The sequence below is a fragment of the Ictidomys tridecemlineatus genome, chromosome 3 (genome assembly GCF_052094955.1).
Source record: "Ictidomys tridecemlineatus isolate mIctTri1 chromosome 3, mIctTri1.hap1, whole genome shotgun sequence".
NCBI lineage: Eukaryota > Metazoa > Chordata > Mammalia > Rodentia > Sciuridae > Ictidomys > Ictidomys tridecemlineatus.
Window position 1 is genome coordinate 71,334,361 of NC_135479.1, and position 19,204 is coordinate 71,353,564.

The window sequence follows — 19,204 nt, forward strand, 5'->3', positions numbered from 1 at the left end:
AGCTATGACTTACTATATTCTTTCAAAACTGATTTTATAAAAGAATTTTGCTTGTATTGAGATGTATCAATGAGCTAATCTTCAAAATAGTAGTTAGCTTTTTTTCCTTCTTGACTTTAAAATCCATTTTATTTCACACTTCAAACATTTAAGATAAAAATGTTGTAGCTGAACAATAAGAGACCACTAACAAACTATTATCACTTAAACATTTCTTTAAGTTAAGCAAAGGCAATAGCTTTTTATACATAAATTACTGAACTATGGCAAAATACCAACCGGCCTTATTCATAACTATTTTAAGGGACCACACCAAGCTTCAGTATTAAAAAAGAAGTGAAACACTATTATTTCAGCTGTGGCAATAGCTTTTAAAACATGTAGAATTTATTGATATCAAAAATCAAGTGCTTGCTACTGAAACAGTGTCACTTTCCTTAAAATGAACAGTTCAGAAAAGTAATAAAGAAGCACAAGTTCACATATGCCAGAGTATAAGTATTGACTACTTTAATTAATGTACATTAAACCAAGCACTGAAGTGATGTTTGATTTTTAGAAAGACTTAAATCACTAGCATTTTATTCAAATTAATTGCTCATACCTAATATGATAAGAAACAGAAAACAGTATCATTTTTAGAGTATTAGCTACTTTAGTTTGTCATTGCTAAGAAAATTGAGAGCTCTAAAGATCAGTTAAAGGAAAACATGGAATAAAAATAGACAATTAATGAGCTAAATTAATTTTGCTAAAATATATTCAATTTATGTAATGAATAAAATGAGTTTAAAAATAAACATAATTCAGTACAGTCTTACTTAATCCAGACTTATCTTTTAAATATTTAAAAGCAGCTACTCATCTTCCATCTAGCTGTTGGGGGAGAGAAAACACTGGGGTAGAAAGAAAGTGGAAGTAGAAAGGTGGAATCGATAAAACATAAAACAAGTATATAGTGCTGGAATTCTCATTACCACCAAGTTTGACTCAAAATAGGAAGAAACTTTCTAAGTGTCATGAGATAGGATGTTCGATTTTGTCCAGAAACGTACATGAGAAAATCTACAACACCAAAGTAGGGAATTCCATGGAATGAAAGCTTTTGGCAGCTTTTTGTTGGCCACTAAACCCACTTGTTATAATGACAAAACTATTGAAAACTGAAATGAAAGCTAAGTGAACTAATCATGAGAGAGGATCAAGTAAGAATCATAAACTCTTGTTTTAACTAGAAATCTTTGAGAATATTAAAAATAGGAAATAAATGTGAAGTTTTTATTCTATCACCAATTAATATGGCTTAGACAGATTAGTAGTTCTGCTTTAGAATTCTTTAGATATAAAATAAATATTGGAAAAATATGTTATTCTCTTAAAAATTAGGATTTATTTTAATAAATATAAAATAAATGTCAATAATAGATCCAATAAAACATTTATTCATCAAATATATTTGAGAGCTCACTGTGAACTAGACAGCAAAAAGTTTCATAAAGAAAGCACTTTAGTAATAAGATTGGTTTTTAAAAACCAAAAACATTTTTCAAAGTTCCACTAACTACTGAATGGTTCATAATTTTATAACTTGTCACTGCTATCAATACATGAAATAGTATAAGCATAAGAAATATAACTCAAAATACAACAACATTTTTGCAAAGAATAAGGTTAAAAGCATTTTCTATTTTCCTTTTTGGAGAAAAATATTATTCAGTTTTCTCTCCAGCTTATGTATAGGCATAGTATTTAATGCAGATCTAACAGTATGTGTCAAAATTTCCTGTATTATGTTCTTTAGAACACTAGATCCAACGAAATAGTCTGTAAAGAAAGGAGGGGAGCTTTTCAAAAGCAAGTAATTTTTAAAATACTGCACAACCAAACTCTTTAAAATATCCAACATACACATTAGAATATTAAAAGTCCAGAGAAGTCACAAACTGTGTGCAAGTAATGCCTATTGGGCTGGGGATGTAGCTTACTGATATGCAGAGTGCTTGTTTGCCTAGCATGAGGACCTGGGTTCCATTCTCAGCACAACACACAGACACACAGACATAGACACAATCTATTAATTTTTAAGAGCCAGTGTTTCCTAGAACATGTCTTGAAGACCTCTCTTTTCTAATCATTATTAACTGAAGACTTTGATAATTTTTTTCTTATGGAACAATCATATAAGGCCTATACATCAATATGAGTGTTTCTGTCTGTTGTGAATATTTCACTTGCATTTTCACAGAAATTTAAACCTTTAAATGCATAAAACTTGCCTTATATAGTAGAACAGAATGACTTGGAGTCCTTCTCCAAGACCAAGGAATAGACAGACAGAAGCTCTGTCTGCAGTTACACCTGGCAGCCAGAAATGCCTCCTGGGCAGGTATTATAAATAATATATTGCTCAGAAATCAGGCTTCCAGGAAAGGAGGAGGTACAGACCACTTCACAGGTAGAGGTCACTGGAGTTTTAGGAAGGAAAGACCTTTTAAAGTCACTTAAAAGTTCTCTAATCTCTCATTTCTTATATAAGGAAAATCAGGCCCAGAGCCAAAGCCAGGATGCAAGACTTAAGTCTTCTGACTCTAGGTCTCAGCACTCTCCTCTAGGTCCTGCAGCCTCCTGGATCTTTTGGAGTACAAGATCTGGGGGTCTTTATAACCAAGACAAGCTGAACAGCTATAAATTAAAGAATCAATAGCATTATCAACACCAACTCTAGTCTCAGAATAATAAAGAAAATCAAGAAAAAGTTAATTTTTTCCTCATCACTTAACAAGGTTCATTTTTTGATATTAACATGTTTGTTTTGTAATTTTAAAATGTTTTAGGAGGTCAAAAGACTTTAATCTCAGGCCATGTGGCTCACAGATTCTACTCCTGAGCAACAAATGCTAGAGAAATCTAATTGAAGGCAAACAGGTGACTAAAATATGGGATCATTAAAACTTTTTTACATTTTTTATTGTCTTCATATTTATAACATACTTCATTAACTATTAATTTATGTACCTGGATATCTAAGATTCTATTCATCAAGATTTAGATATTTTAAGTCTTAATTCAATGATGCCAGCTGATCACTTCCTAATCAGTTCCTAGATAGATTTCACAAATCTTACAGAAGTGGTATAGTGTATAGTCTTTGTTCCTTTCCTTAAGCATATCAGCTATTTCCTTTGTGATAATTATTTTCCAGGACTAACATCCTAAGTCTCTTAAATCTATTGTGGATATTAGCACTTACTAGGGAAAAAAGAAAAACACCCTTTTAAATTGCAGTAACATAATTTTTTTGAAGTAGATTATAAATATTTTAAAAATACAAATATATTTGGGCAAGAAATATGGCTAACCCTCTAGGGGATTTTTCTCCCCAAACTCCTGTAACTAAGAATCAATAAACACAGGCCTATGGATTAAAAACTTGCTTAAGTTTAATTAAAAAGTTATGCAAAAAATTACTCTCATTTCCCCTTGTGGAAAAAAAGAAAAGTATTAATAAGACTGAATTAGGTCACCAGGGTTTTCATACTGCCTTTTCTTAAGAGATGAGGAAAAGGGGGACAGTAGAGGATAGGAAAGGTAGCAGAATACAACAGTTACTAATAGGGCATTATGTAAAATTGTGGATGTGTAACCAATGTGATTCTGCAATCTGTATTTGGGGTAAAAATGGGAGTTCATAACCCACTTGAATCTAATGTATGAAATATGATATGTAAAGAGCTTTGTAATGTTTTGAACAACCAATAAAAAATAAATAAATAAATAAAAATAAAATAAAATTTATTCAAAAAAAAAAGAGATGAAGAAAAGACTAACACATATTTTTCACTATCTACAAGATTAAAAATTAACACTACTTACTCTGAGCCAGGAGAAAATGGGAGTTGTTTCCTCCCATTTCTTCTCTTCTTTTAGAATAAAGTTACTTTAAAGTATCCCCTTTTACATAATCTCTATCAGGGAATCAACTTGACATACAAAAATTTTAATTCAAGGAAGAAATAACAGTACTGAAACATTTTGCAATCTTATGTCTATTTAGCTGAGAGATCTGTATGCCAACTTCTTGACTTGACCTATTTTTTTTCCATTTGTTTTTTGGTTTGAGGGGTTTTGTGTGTGTTTTCTGTTTTGCTTTGAGAGGTGATACATAAAGAGTTATGAAAATTCAGAGTTAAGCATTGAGGTGGAATGCACTTATTCCCAATCCTTCTGTTTTTCCAAGTGACTCGGAACAAACTCCAGTCTTTGGGTTACCCATGCTTTTCAACTAAAGTGTGGATGACTTCTGTTAGAGTTAAATAAGGCCTAAATAGTTAAGAAAAGAAATTCATTAAGTGATAAGTTATATATCTGTATAAATGTTCACTTAATGTTAGGCAAAGCATGATCAATCTGATTTTTTTTACTTAAATATAACAGTTTTTTGTTTATTTTTCTGCTTAATGGATTCAAGAGCAATTTCATTTGGAATTGAATATATCTAGATATTATTTGATGGTACCTTTTGCTCTTCTGTGAATTCAGAATTGTTGTGTTGAGCTTGGGCCTCTTTTTGTAGATGTCTTGCTAATCTGTAAGAAAACATTTTTTTTTTTAGAACTGAAAGCAAACTATCTCAACTGCAACAAAGTAAAACAAATTAAATCTCTTAAAAACAATAAAGTACATAATACTTCGTTCTGTTTTTGAAGTAATTCCACATTTTCAAGGCAAATCTACATTATCCTGAGAATCAAACTTTTTACAAAAAAAAAGTTTGTACAAAATAATGATGCAGTAAGATATTTTTCATACCATTTCACTGGGACAAATTTCAGAATCTTAGAGCTGCAAAGAATCTCAAAAAGCACATAATTCAACTTTCTTTACTATGCACTAATTTCTTCTATAAACAACCAATAAATAGTTGTCCAGATTCTACTTTAACACTTCCAGTGAGCACCAATAAGAGTATCAACCATAGATACGTTATCATTCTATCATAATTAATTTCCCAATAAGATTTGCCCAAATCCAAATTACAGCCATGACAATAACTCCATCAAAATATGCTTTTGAAACATTTTTAATGGAGAATAAAGAAAAGCCGTCCACCAATCAAAAACAGAAAATACTGCTTGCCCAGTTATCATCATATCTAAAAATGGCAGGTAGGCCTTGAGTGAGTTTTCCAGGATGAATTTATGATGCTAGTCCTAGCTCAACGGTGAAGATCCAAAGCTATTTCTGAGACAGTAAAAGGCAAAAATTTACTCTTATGGAGAAAGAGGGGGGAAAAAAGACCAATTTTAGACACAGTATTTGATTAGACATGTTTCTAAACAAGATATATAAATGGCCAATAAACACATGAAAAGATATTCAGTATCATTAGACATAAGGGAAATGCATATCAGAATCATAAAATAATTACTTAGCACCCATGCAGATGGATATAATTAAAAAAAAGAGAGATGAAGAAAATAATAGGCGTAGGGAGAGTACGAAAAAACTGGAACCCTCATGCATTGCTGATAGGAATGTAAATTGGTGCCAGCTGTTGTGGAAAAATTTAATATAGTTAAATACAGAGAAAACTGTATGCTCCATCAACTTCTAGATGGATATATCCAAAAAAACTAAAAATATATGTTCGCACAAAGCACATGTACACAAATGTTTACAGCAGCATTATTTGTAATAATCAAAAAGTCATACAACCAAAATGTCCATCAATTAATGGATGAACAAAACATGGTACATATATTCAGTAGAATATTATTCAGTCATAAAGAGGAATGAAACTCAGATAATATGCTAGCTACAGTATGAATGAACTTCAAAAAAATTATGCTATATAAAAGAAGTCAGATGTAAATGGTCATGTTATATGATTCCATTTACATGAAATGTCCAGGAAAGGTAAATTCATAGAGAAAGAAAGCAGATGAGTGGTTGCCAGGATATGGAGAAATTTAGAATGATTGACACCAGGTATGAAGTTTCTTCTGGGAGTGGGAGAAATTTTTAGGAATTACAATAGTGATGGTTATAACACACTGTGAATACATTAAAGACCACTTCACTGTACACATTAAAATAATGAGTTTTATGGTATATGCTAAAAACATGCAAGAAAAAAGCTAGCAAAAGATTTTGAAAATAAGATTGCTATTTTGGTTGAGGTATGGGAGTAGGAATGACAGCAAGTGCTCGCTAGAAAAAGGCAATTAAAGAAGAGAGTTCATCACAGTTCCAAAAAACAAGTACTAGATAGGAGTTCTACTCTATGCAATCATATCCTTAAAGATCAAGTAGTATTCTCAATGGTCTCTATCCTCTTTATGAAAAGTCTGCATCCTTTATCATTAAGCAAGAAATTCTTACAAGAAATCTTAATATTTGCTAAGATAGCTCCACCATGTTACTTAGTCAAATTTTCATCCATTTACTTACTTGCTTCCAAAGCTGGAAACCACACAATATATTTTCCTAAAATGTCATTCATTGACTCACAGTCTCACATTTTTATGAATTCTTATGCAGGAGAAGGTACAAATAAATATGACCCATTGTCCTTTTTCTGCATTTGCTTTCTTTTTTTTTAAACTCTTGCTGACCTATGTGGACTCTCACAGGAATTCATGGTCTATACACCCTTAGCAATGTCAACTATACATCCCTGAGTTCAGGGAAGTTATAGTGTAATAGTTTCTTTATTTGAATATTTTTACATATAATTTGCTAAGTGTGGCTATCAACCTAAGCAGGATTCTTTTTTTTTCTTTAAATAGTTTTGTTTTGTTAATTTTTTTAGTTGTAGTTGGAACCAATACCTTTTATTTTATGTATTTAGTTTATATGGTGCTGAGGATGGAACCCAGTGCCTTGCACATGCTAGGCAAGCACTCTACCAATAAGCCCAAGCTCCAGCCCCAGGCCCTAAGCAGGATTCTTGTCAGGAAAAAAAAATATAGCTTTTAACTCCTGTTTAAATACTAATAATCAGGGCTGGGGTTGTGGCTCAGTGGTAGAGTGCTCGCCTAGCATGCACAAGGCACTGGGTTTGATCCTCAGCACCACATAAATGTAAAGAACACGTACAACTCAATAGGTAAGAGATAATTCAATTTTAAAAATAGGTAAAAGATTTGAACAGACATTTCACAAACAAGATTTACAGAGGGGAAATAAGCATATGAAAAGACATTCAACATTATTAGACATTAGAAAAATGTAAATTAAACCTATAGTTAAGTATACTGATAATGGCTATAATCAAAAAAATAATAATAAATGCTGCTATACAGAGAAACAGAAAACCACTTTATACTGCTGGTAGAGATATAAAATGGTACACCCAATTTGGAAAATTTGACAGCTACTGTAAAAAGTTATAAACTTAACATATGACTTAGCAATTCTACTTATAGGTATTTATTCAAGAGAAATGAAGAATATGTCCACATAAAATATTGACATGAATGTTCAATGCAGTTTTATTGATAATGACCAAAATTCAAATGTCAACCAACTAATGAGTGAATAGGCACATAAAACATGAGACAGCCATACAATGTAATACTGTAAATTCACCAATAAAAAGGAATAAAATCATAATACATGCTAACCCTAACCCTAACCCTACCCCTAAACCTAACCCTAACCCCCAAAACTAACCCAAAACCCTAAACCCTAACCCTAACCCAACCCTAACCCTAACCCCTAACCCCAATCCCTAACCCCTACCATCACCCTAATCCTAACCCCAAACCCTAACCCCAACCCCCACCCTAAACCCTAAACCTAAACCCTAACCCCCTAACCCTAACCACCCCAACCCCATCCCCAACTCTAACCCTAACCCTAACCCTAACAACCCTAACCCTAACAACCCTCACCCTAACAACCCTAACCCTAACCCTAACAACCCTAACCCTAACAACCCTAACCTTAACAACCCTAACCCTAACCCAACCCCAACCCTAACCCTAAATGCCTATTCTGTCTCTAGAAACAGGTTTCTGCTCTCAAGGTTCTCGAGACAAGATTTGCTTATATAATTAACCAGAGAAGAAAATAAGGCTGTGTATAATGAAATGCTGAATTAGCTAAATGACCACAAATGAAGTAAATTCAGAGTTAGGACAGGATCCAGGCTTGAAAAAATTGGCTATCTGCAGAGACAGAATGTGGATAAATAGGAACCTTAAAATAAACAATAAAGCTGAGCCTGGTGGTGTACACCTGTAATCCCAGTAGCTTGAGAGGCTGAGTCAGGAGGATCATGAGTTCAAAGTCAGCCTCAGCAAAAGCAAGGTGCTAAGCAACTCAGTGAGACCCTATCTCTAAATAAAATACAAAAAAGGATGGGGATGTGGCTTAGTGGTTGAGTGCCCCTGAGTTCAATCCCTAGTACCATCTCCCCCACAAAAATAAATAAATAAGAAAATTTTCAAACCCTGCTCTACAGGAATCCTCAGGATCTTGTGAAGGGCAGGGCTACTATGTAAAAGTGCAGAAAGGACACTGCCCCTGCTCCTACCCTGGACTTCAATCAAAAAAGCTCTACTTTTTCTTGAAGTCTGATACTGGGGCTGGGGATGTAGTTCAGAGGCAGCAAGCAAGCCCTGGGTTCATCCCCTGCACCAACAAAAATAAAATAAATAAATAGCGTGACAAGCTCCTTAATTTACAAATGCATTTTTTTAAAATCCATAGAGTAATGTCCCAAAGCTATGCAACTAATTAATGATACAGAACCCAGGTCTCTCAAATCCCAGTGCCCTTTTCACACCCAGCATTCCACAGGAAGGTGGATGGTAGTCAGTGCAAGTAAAGATTCTCAGAACATCCCAAACATTACAGCAGAGCCCCCAAACATTACAGCCATGTCACAGGTCTCAAATTGGGACAAGTTTGGAGGAGCATAGGAAGAAGGACCCAAGAAAACCTCAAAATAATACACAGTCATCCTCCTGAAGCAGGTCTTGAAGTTTTAGGGAATCTTCTTCTTTTTTTTTTTTCCAAAAAATACTTTATTAAACAATATATCCATAATCTATAACATGATCCAAAAATACAGATATGCATCTTTACATTATTTAATAAAAAGATTTACAATAGCATATTTCCTTTACAAAGGGGACATAGATAATAATTCCTTGAAAATAAAAAGTGATATTCATGTTAAAGCTGGATGAAACATGGTGGAGCAACCAAAGAACAGCCAGGGAAAGGCTCTGCACACCTAGGACGACACTTTCCCACTGCTCCCCTGCTTTGAAATTCCTCTCAACGCAGTTGGAGGAGGCCCAGGGTTGCTCTCTGAACATCTGGGAAAACCTTGAGTCTTCAGTGCCCAGAACAAACATCCCTCATGCTATTTCAAACTACAGCCACAACCCCCAGTGCTACGAGGGTAACCTGAGAATCTTCTACGAATAAAACCTGCTCAAAGAAATGCTGTATTTGAGGTGGGTCCGTGATGGGATTTCCTTAGCAGAATCATTGAGCTGTGTTCCATAAGGGAAGCAGTAAAAGGTTAAAAATGCAGGAAAAGCCTGAACTCAAGGATGAGTTTGTATTTGTTTCAAAGCAATGCTTACACTGAACAGTTTTCAGAAAAGCACTAAGAGGGTCCACCCCTTTCCCCAGGCTGCTGGCTGCAAGCAGAAATGTATAAGCTTCACCAGCCTCTAAGCTTCTACAGCAACACAAGTAATAAAACTGCTAATTTTATTCTTGTGCTCATGTAAGAAGAATTATTATGGTACTTTAAAAATGCTTCTACCATCAGTTGGCTACTCCCCACAGCATCCCTTCTACACTGGTATTGTGACCACCTTATTATTGGGGAAAATAACTGTAGAAGTCAATACCAGAGTCAAAATAAGATGTCTAGAACTTATTAAAATGCTCAGTCCACACAGCAGCAGCAGCATGAACACATATCTCCCTAGCTAGTACTCATATGCTTATCACATTTAATTTACTAAAAAATTTTCAATTTTCACAAGGAACTTAAAACCTAGTAAGAGCCATCCAATCATGTCTCAAGCAACACATTTAAAACGAAATTCCTACCTTGCTCCCCAAAAAGCACTCTTTCCCAACTTCCTTACAACTATCTGTTCACAGCACTATTCTTCTCTGGATAACCAAAGCTCAAAACTTTAATATTTTCTTTGTCTCTAACTAGCTGTTAAACACTTTAAAATAAGTGCTTTGGTCCCAGAATTGTCCAGAACAAAAACAAAAGACTTCAACACTCCCTACTGCCTAGCAAATGAAAGCAAACTCTTCCACCAAGGCAGGGTACTCAGTGCTCTGTACAGAAATGCCCCAACCTGCCTTCCTCCACTCTCCAATATACAGCCCAGGTAACAGCTAGTCCAAAAGCCTGGCTACTTACTTCCCAATATACTTAGTGCTTATTACAGGATAAGATCTTGGGAAAGTCACTTAATCTGAACATTATTTTACTCCACTCTAAAATGGGCATAATAATGCTTGCCTGAAAAGTCTAACTGAGGTAATGTAAAATGAGTGCTGTCATAAATTTTAGGGCACTATAAAAATACAGACATTATCATTATGTCACAGTTATGGTAATTTTATTTATAGTTCTCTTGCTCAGAAAAGAGGTAAGTTAGCCCCAATAAAACACAAAATAACAAGAGTTTAAAGATGGAAGCAATAAAAGAAATACAAAACAAATGTAAGATCATAAAATGGAACTGGGAATGAGTCTAAGAAAAATGCATACCACAACTGCATGTGGATTAGCTTCCTTTCAGGTGAAAAATTTGGCCTAAATACTGTATTTGATTTGAAAAAGAAACAAAGTCAATTAGACAATTCTATGTCTACAAGACTAAAAACAAACCCAGTGGTCAGAAATAAAACAGTTCCTATTACAAAATGCTGTTCTTCCAAGTCATGTAATTGGACAGTCTCCTCACAGCCCTTACAGAGTGTCAGTGATCCTGTTGCTGTTCCATGATGTCTGCATCCCTGGCAGCACTTGTAACCCACATGTGGCTCCCAGAGACCCCTCATTAATCCTAACACACCACTTCTATCTCCCCAGGCTTTATTTCAGGACTCTCCAGCACCCCTGCAGGGACAGCACCTGCTGGCCTCTGAGCACAGTCTCTCTGCAGCAAGCAACCTTCCATTTTCCCACTCCTCTAAATTCATTTTGCTCAGCTCAAGTCTCACCTTCTACATAAGGCCACTCTGAGCAGCGGGAATGTAGGAAAGGGAGAGATGGAGCCTGGAGAGTCAGCAGGGCCCACCTGTGTGGCTCCATGGAGACACTAGGCTCTCCACACAAGAAAAAAGGAGAGGAGAGGGAGGGAGGTGGGAGCGAACCCAAAGTCCTGTGTTCTTATCTGTTAGAACAGTTCAGCAATGAAGGCAGGTCAGGTCAGCAGGTCAGTTAGCACACCAGGGTAAGAACACGGTGCTGGGTGAAGCAAAGCTTTACAACAGATTCTATCTACACTGCCTTCAGGCCATAACAGGCTACTATGGATGCTCTGGTTGATTCCAACTCAGACATGCCCCATTTCTTCTCTGATTTCACTTCCACATGTTTTAATATGCAATATATGCATTGTTTTTAAATTTCCCTTGCTTAAATAAATAAACCAATCTCTTCACAGTCTTATATTTACTTGTTATCCCCAAAATGACAGACACAGGACCAGATATACAGCAGGTCATTTTTTAAGCTAAAAATTATTTAAGACATCTATTTTTAAAGATAACACCTTGTTGCAGTATAAATCAGCAAAAAGAAGCAACTTTTTTTTCATTAAGCAGACCATTAAAATAACTGCACTAAACATGAAGACACCCAAGTCACTTTTTCAAGTACATGCACACAGCCATCAGTACAACTCCAATACTTAGACCATATCACATGTTAAAGCAAATACATCTGAAAACATGTAACACATTTCCTTCCCAGCCATTCCAGTTTATATTTTCTATTGCACAGACAATGCTCACTAGGGGGAAAAAATAAATCCTACCATAATTTGTTATTTCATTCATTTAATTTTATACACTATTTCTACAGTTCTAACCTAAGACACAATAAAGTTACAGAGAATTATGAATTATGTGACAAATTAAACTGTACTTGATATGATTTTCAGTACTGCAGGCTATATAAAGCTGACACAAATACTCATATTAAGCTTAGTTTTATACTTTTCACATTTTTTCAATTAATATAATGTATCCTCTCTAAATATCCAGTTTCCTGGACAGAACTTCAAAAGACAAGCAAAACTAGTTTGCTGATTCTTCTTCTGCTCAATTACTAGTCCTGTCAGCAGAAATGAGCAAAACTGAAAACTTTTGTCTGCTTAAATAGGGGAAAGCCCCACAGAAAAGCTCTGTAAGATATCCTCTCATTCAATGAATTAACATCCTACAGTGAAACACACAGAACCTTGTCAACTACACACACTGCATAATAAGAGCTTCTTCAAACCACAACTTGTGAAACGAAAGAAAATTTTCATATTCCAACTTCTACACTGTGAATAGATCAGTAAGCCAGGCAATGGCTCCACACGCTATTTTTGTTGCCATTGCTATTACTGATCAAGAGTGTGTAAGAGCTCATTGTCAGTCTAGAACACAGAAATAGTTCAACACAAAATAAAATCAATTTAAAACTTCAGTTACTCAGTCATCTTTATTCATAAAGATTATAACAACAATGTGCAAAAATATATAAGGAAACTACTCCTGTGCAGCTTGGTTGGGTGAAATGTGTACAGATGTTTCCTATATTATAGGTTATATACATAAGTCAAATTTCCTATATAAAACTAAATTTGGGAGTTGGGGAGGAGACATTTGAATATTAATTTATTTTTAAAGATGCAGATAGGACTTTGTGCAATGTATTTTTGTAAATGTTTTTCAAAATATTTGTCTTTGTTAGTGTTTCTTTTGCTGCCACCAAATTGGTAAGATGCTATTGAGATGTTTAGAGAGTTTAAATTTTTAAAAGTGCACCTGATATCTCAGATAAATAATAAACAGTATATTTCTTTTCTCAAAAAAATATATAAGGAATCTACTATCCTTTGTGAACTTTAATTATCAACTCTTTTAACCACCCCCAAAGACATTTCTACTATTTAGGCAACATAACAAAGACAAAAATTAAGCAAAATTCTGGCCCAAAGGGTCTCCCCCCCAAAAAGGGAAAGATCCATTCACAAAGGATACAAAAACTCAAAGTAGATGTGTTACTGAATGAAATCCACAACTTTTAACACTAACCCTAAGATTAGATTTCCTTGAAGGAATAAATGCCTGCTCAAGCATTTGGCATTGAAGAAGATATGGAAAACAAGAACATGGTGACAAGGAAGGGGCAGGTTTTGTCCATGACCTGTTTTGTTCTGTAAACAATAATTATCTGACTAATTCTAAAAGCAGAACCTCCTTTAGGAGAAACACATCTTTATACTAATCAACAAAACCATGTCACTGAACCAGCACTGATGTGTAAACGCAAATTAAGGCAGTTGCACACCATTATTTTTAGTAGTGCTTAAAAGAAGACTAAAATGAAAAACGTAGGGCTGTTGGTTTTCAATATAAAAACAAAACAAAAAAACAGTAAGGTGATCGCCATATCACATCTATAGTCCTCCAACTATAAAAACAACTCTTCATGAAAGTGAGTGGTCAATTTTAAAACACACACAACTATATTCAAAATCAAGCAATACAAATTCAAGAAACATCTCAACTACTTCTTTTTTTAACAACAAAAAACTTATTTAAAAATTTTTAAAAATCTAGTTTTATCATTTTAGAACTACCAACCTAAGATATTCAAGGTTCTCTTAAATATCTTTGGAGGCTTGATGAGACTAATTTGACACTCTGAACCCTGAAATTATTCCAAAAGCCACTAACCAGATGAGTGACATATTAACAATTACTTCAACCTAGGCAGTAATGAGTACATTTTATTTCTTCTGCTCTTTGCTATACACTGATGCAGAGAATAACATATTAAAACTGTGACTGAACGCAACATCATTTACACCTAAGTAACAGCCACAGTTTGTGTTTTCCCTGACTACTGGTGTTTTTGACTATGACAAAATGAAAGAAATTTAAAAAGTTATTTTGGGGAAAGAGGTTAAAAAGTACTTTTAGTAGCTTGGAAGCAGGACAGTCCTTTAGAAATTAACTACATTTGATCAGCTGTCATACAAATGCTCAAGATTTGCACCATTACAATTAACAAGGGGGGCAAGCTGACAAAGAATCACGAGTGGACTTTCTGGTGAGACGCACTCTAGATGCCTGTAAAAGAAGCCAGGCAGCCATGCAGGAGCTCGGAAGGGTTCACCAGCAACCAAAATACCCTACCACACTTGGCCCACAAGCAGGGTGAGGAATAAAGCACAGCAATTTGATCACATTCCCACAGCAGTTTTAGTCATTACCATAAGATACACTAGTTAAAAACATGATGAAAAATGCCTGAGAATCTACTAATACATAAAAATCATAAAGTGGAACCATTACCTTGCAATAGAACTATTTAAAAAATCATCAATCAAAACAAAAGGCCCAAATTTATCCAGACTAATTAAGAGAAATTCAAAAATAATTCTATTTACGTTTTTAAAAATTTTAAAGCACATACTTTCCTGTAGGTAGTCCACCTTATTTTAAACACTAACTTCAACCTAAAACAATATACTGCTCTCATTCTCTTGAATTCAGCTCAATGCATTCAAATAGGCTCTAAAATAAATGGCACCTCCATAAATATGATTAAGAAACACAGCTTCTTATAAAAATTTGAGGAAGCACAACAAACCCATCTAAAATAAGCATGTATATGAAACACTTTTATAATTATCCTTATTTAAAATCCATGCTCTTCTCTTGAGAAGAAATGAATTTTTACTATAGCATGGAAAGCTAATCACGGTATAAGGCTAGTTAACAACACCCATCCTTTTTCTACATTAAAAATATCTTAATAATGAAACTTAATGTGTTACCTGAAATTTGTAAAATGCAATGTGTATTTTATCATCCCGGATAAACTATCTACAGCCTCAGTAGCGGTTAAATTGCAGCTATAAAGGAAACTATCCCAAGATAAATGGTTTCCCTATGAGGAGGCTTCATTGCTACATTTCACCTCAGGACAATAAATCAAAGTAACTGCACCTTGTCCTGTGTCCAATGACATCATCAGTCTGACCATGGGTGCAAAACATATGCTATTTAAGGCATAAAACCATATTACTCTTTTTGTTCATCAGACCCATCAGACCTCCTGCTTCAGGTCTCTAAGGCGGTCATTCACCTGAATATTCTCCAGAAAACTAGTTATTTCCTCCCTGATGCATTCAGGGCCTACCTACTGGAAGGGGGGTGGGATGGAGAGCACGAGTTATTTTAAGTTAGCTTGCTTTTGCTTTTAATCTTTTAGTCGATCAAATCTTAAGATTTTGTTACAAGTTAAACTAAAGACTACTGTCCCACAAAGTATCTGGCTACCACCACTCTTCAGTGACCTACTGTGATGGAGGGTTTGACATTAAATACCATTTCCTGAACACTCACCTTAAGAGCCCTCTCTCTCTCTCTCTCTCTCTCTCTCTCTCTCTCTCTCTCTCTCTCACACACACACACACACACACACACACACACACACACACACACGAAGAAAACGTGGATTGTCTGAACAGTTTACCCGGGAAGGACCAACCATCACGACCCCGTTTCCTGTAAACAGGAAAAGTGATCTGCCCTTCCCGGGCCAACTGTCCTAAATCACGTAAACCTGAGATTCTCTGACAACTGGACCCCGCGGGCGGGCGTGGGAGAGGACGGTCGCTCAGGGCGGCAGACCCGCTCCCCACTGCCGCACTCCAGCTCTGTGCCCGCCGACCTGCGGGGGTAGAGCGCCGAGCGGGCGTCGCCTCGCGGGCTCAGCGCTGCAGCAGACTGGAGCGCGGCCGCCGGCTCCGGGAGCTGAGCGCAGAGACCTCGGGGGTATCGGGCTCCCCCGCTAGCAGGGGCCGGCGCTGGGTCCAGGCTCCCGGCCGAGTCCGAGGCCGGGCGACCCCGAGGGTGAGGCGCGGGTCGCGGGGGGCTGCCGGAGCCCGTGGGCTGCCCCAGAGCGAGAGCTATATCAAACCACACAAGCACATGGGCGAAGGGAGAATATAAACACACAGCGTTGGGCTGTGAGTGGCTCTTATTAAAGGTCTGAATTACTAAACATGAGAGGCGGGGAAAGCCGGGAGGCCATTTCAATAATATAAACCTCCCCAAATTAGACTTTATTCAAATGAGCATGGCTGGCAGCCGCGGCTGGGGGCGCGGATCCGCACCGGCCGCGCCCCGGCCCGCGCCCCTAGGCTGCGTGGGCGCTGCGCCACCGGCGTCCCCAGGCCGCGCGGCCTGGCAACGCTCGCCTAGGGCAGGCCTGGTCAGAACCTGCATGTGGACCCCGACCTGGGCACTACGGCCCTGCCGCCCCAGTCCGCCCGCCCGCGCCCAGGAACCCCGGGAGCGCCTGGCGCTGGGAGTGGGGAGCAGCCGGAGGAGGACGCAGGCCGCAGCCCCTGGCCGCCGCCGCCGCCACAGCCGCGCCCGACGCCGGGCGCCTGGCGGGGGCTTGCGCTCCGGCCACCCAGCTCCCCGCCGTTAATTATAATAATCCTGAGTACTAATAAATTATGTTAAGTCGCCGGGGGTCGCGGGAGCCGGCCGAGTATGAATATGTAAAATGCCGTAATGATTACCTGCTGCTGCCGCCGCTGCCAAACTCTCATCTTGACTGCCGGGCCTCCATCTGCCATTTTGAATATTATGACCAAAATAGCCCCATCGATGAGCCCTTCCTCGCTCCGCGCCCCTCCCCCGTCCGCGCCGCCTCGCCCCACCCCGCCAGGGGGCGTGCGGCCTACTCGCCGCTGGCCCCCTAAAGCGCACTCAACCTGAGAGTCACCCTGGCGCTCCATCTTTTGGCTACCGCTCTATGCATGCGGGACTCCCTCCACGCTCCTGAGAATCAGTTCCGCATGCGTTTCTTCCCTTGCCGCCCTCCTGAAGCGTGGCCCCAGCAAAAAGTGTAGTGTAGAGCGCCCGTGTCTTCTGACGGTTCTCCCGCCTCCTGTGAGAGGCGGGCAGGAAGCCTAGCGGCCGCTTTCCGCACAGTTGAAGCGAATTGCATCCATCTTTATACCAATAGTTATAAAATATAATTTAAAATGTCTTCTTATGGAGGAAGGAGCACATAAAAACATGTCAGAAATTCCTAATTGCCAACAAAGTTATAATGTTGAGATGTGATCTGAAGAGGAGGGAGCAGGCCTAGACCTCCCCAGCCCAATGTCAGGGCCTCTTTATGGACTCTTCCCCTGCACCAATACCACACATACCTTGGACCCTTTATCCATACATGTTCTTTTAAAATTAGGAAAACAAATTGGGACCCACAGAAGAACCAGTGCCTAGTTTTGTCCTGAATTCTCTGGACTTCTTCCATGCAAGAGCCGAAAACCCCAAACTCTGGAACATAGCAACCATTAGGTGGCAAGCACTTCTCCGTTTTTCTGAGGTCAAAATCCCCATAGAAGTGTGGTCTGGCTGGAGTCACGGCCTCCCCTTCCTGATCTTGAGGCCATGCTCTTTCCTTAGAAAACAGGAAGGAGCCACCTTCAGAGATCCCATCACTTTTCTAGAGGATATTTTCTCTCCTGGGCCTCATCCTGTCAGGCATATCATCCCATGTCATATGCCCTAGATACTACAATATCTTCCCTCCTTATCAAAGAAAGACTGAAATCATGTACAAGAATGGGATCCTAATTAGAATAAGTTATACTCCATGCATATATAATATGTCAAAATACACTCTACTGGTATGTATATCTAAAAAGAACAAATAAAAAATAAAATAAGGTAAATAGACTGAGAAAAAGCAGACTAAAGCAATGATTCTCTAAGTGTGCAGCAGCAGCACCTGAAAAGTTGATCACTGGGTCCCACTCTAGTTCTACTGATCTTGAACTCTGTAATGGGACCCAGAAATCTGTATTTTAACCAATACTATAGGAGATTTCTGTGCATGCTCAAGTTTCAAATACACCACGCTAAGCACCCAGCATTTCAAGGACAGATAACAGGTATCCTTGGCCCAGAGATAAAGATGGACCTAGGGATGTGCTACCTAGACTTAAGGCACTTGATCTCTGGCCCAGGGTGCTGGGACAACACCACAAGAGCAATTGCAGGCAGCAGCTTCTTTTGGCTCTGGGCCAGGAGATTCAAAGACCTCGGTCCTGCAGTGTGATAGTCTGGCTAAATTGCTGCAGATCCCTGCCCTCTTACTGAGCTTCAGGAGATGCACCCATGCCTCTGGATCAGTGGACCCTTACTCCTGCTCCCACCCACTTTCGTGGCTGCCTGGTGATCAGATTCGCCTTGCCTCTCATCTTACAGAATGCCATTTTGGGAGTTCAATAGGAATTTCTGATTCCTAAATCAGATAGGCCCCCACAGCCCATATTTAAAAGCTGCCTTCCTTTCCCACCTCTGTCCTAGGTAACTGTGAGGATCAGCCAGGTCTGGAAGTAAAGAATCTGTTTATGGATTAAAAGGATTCACCTCACCAGAATCCCTTACTCACTCTGCCTCAAGAGTGCAGGGCTAGGTGTTTGTGACATAATTTGGGGGTGCACTGCCACCTGGGTCCCTAGAAGGGGACTCAGAGGTGGAAATTCTCTAGAAACCTAGTCCAAAGGGTCTCAAAGATTGTGAAGAGTTCGTGTTAGAGACCTGAAGTTACATAAGCACCTGCCCTCTGAATCCAGCCCGCTCTCAGGGATCTCAGCCTTTCCCAGGCCAATGACATTACCCCGTCCCTCTTGGCTCTTAGCAGGGTCTCCCCATAGGCAGTTTTTGTAGTTTCCTCTGAAATCCAGAAACAATTTAGGAATCAAAGTATCTTTCAACCTGAAGTTGTTAGTCCATGTTCATCACCAGGTTTGATATCTCTGTTGTGTTCCTGTGTCCACCATTTCTGACTTATGTGCACACAGCATTCTTAATTGATTTCTGGAAGGGGAAAAAACTGTGCAAATGGCCCTCTCTGGGAACAGAAGGCATCCCACCTGACTCCCTCTTCAGA

General features: G+C 38.2%; 1 protein-coding gene across 1 annotated transcript in view; it reads right to left on the minus strand.

The window, feature by feature from the left end:
- The window catches only part of LOC144375672 (axin interactor, dorsalization-associated protein-like), a 92,632-nt gene extending 75,599 nt beyond the window's left edge, over window positions 1-17,033 (minus strand). The window contains exons 1-3 of the mRNA XM_078041117.1: window positions 16,887-17,033; window positions 16,815-16,837; window positions 4,517-4,586 (exon numbers count right to left, since the gene is read on the minus strand). Of these exons, the coding sequence (XP_077897243.1) occupies window positions 4,517-4,586; window positions 16,815-16,837; window positions 16,887-17,033 (240 nt within the window). The remainder of the gene's footprint in view (window positions 1-4,516; window positions 4,587-16,814; window positions 16,838-16,886) is intronic.
- Between the last annotated feature and the right edge of the window lie 2,171 nt (window positions 17,034-19,204).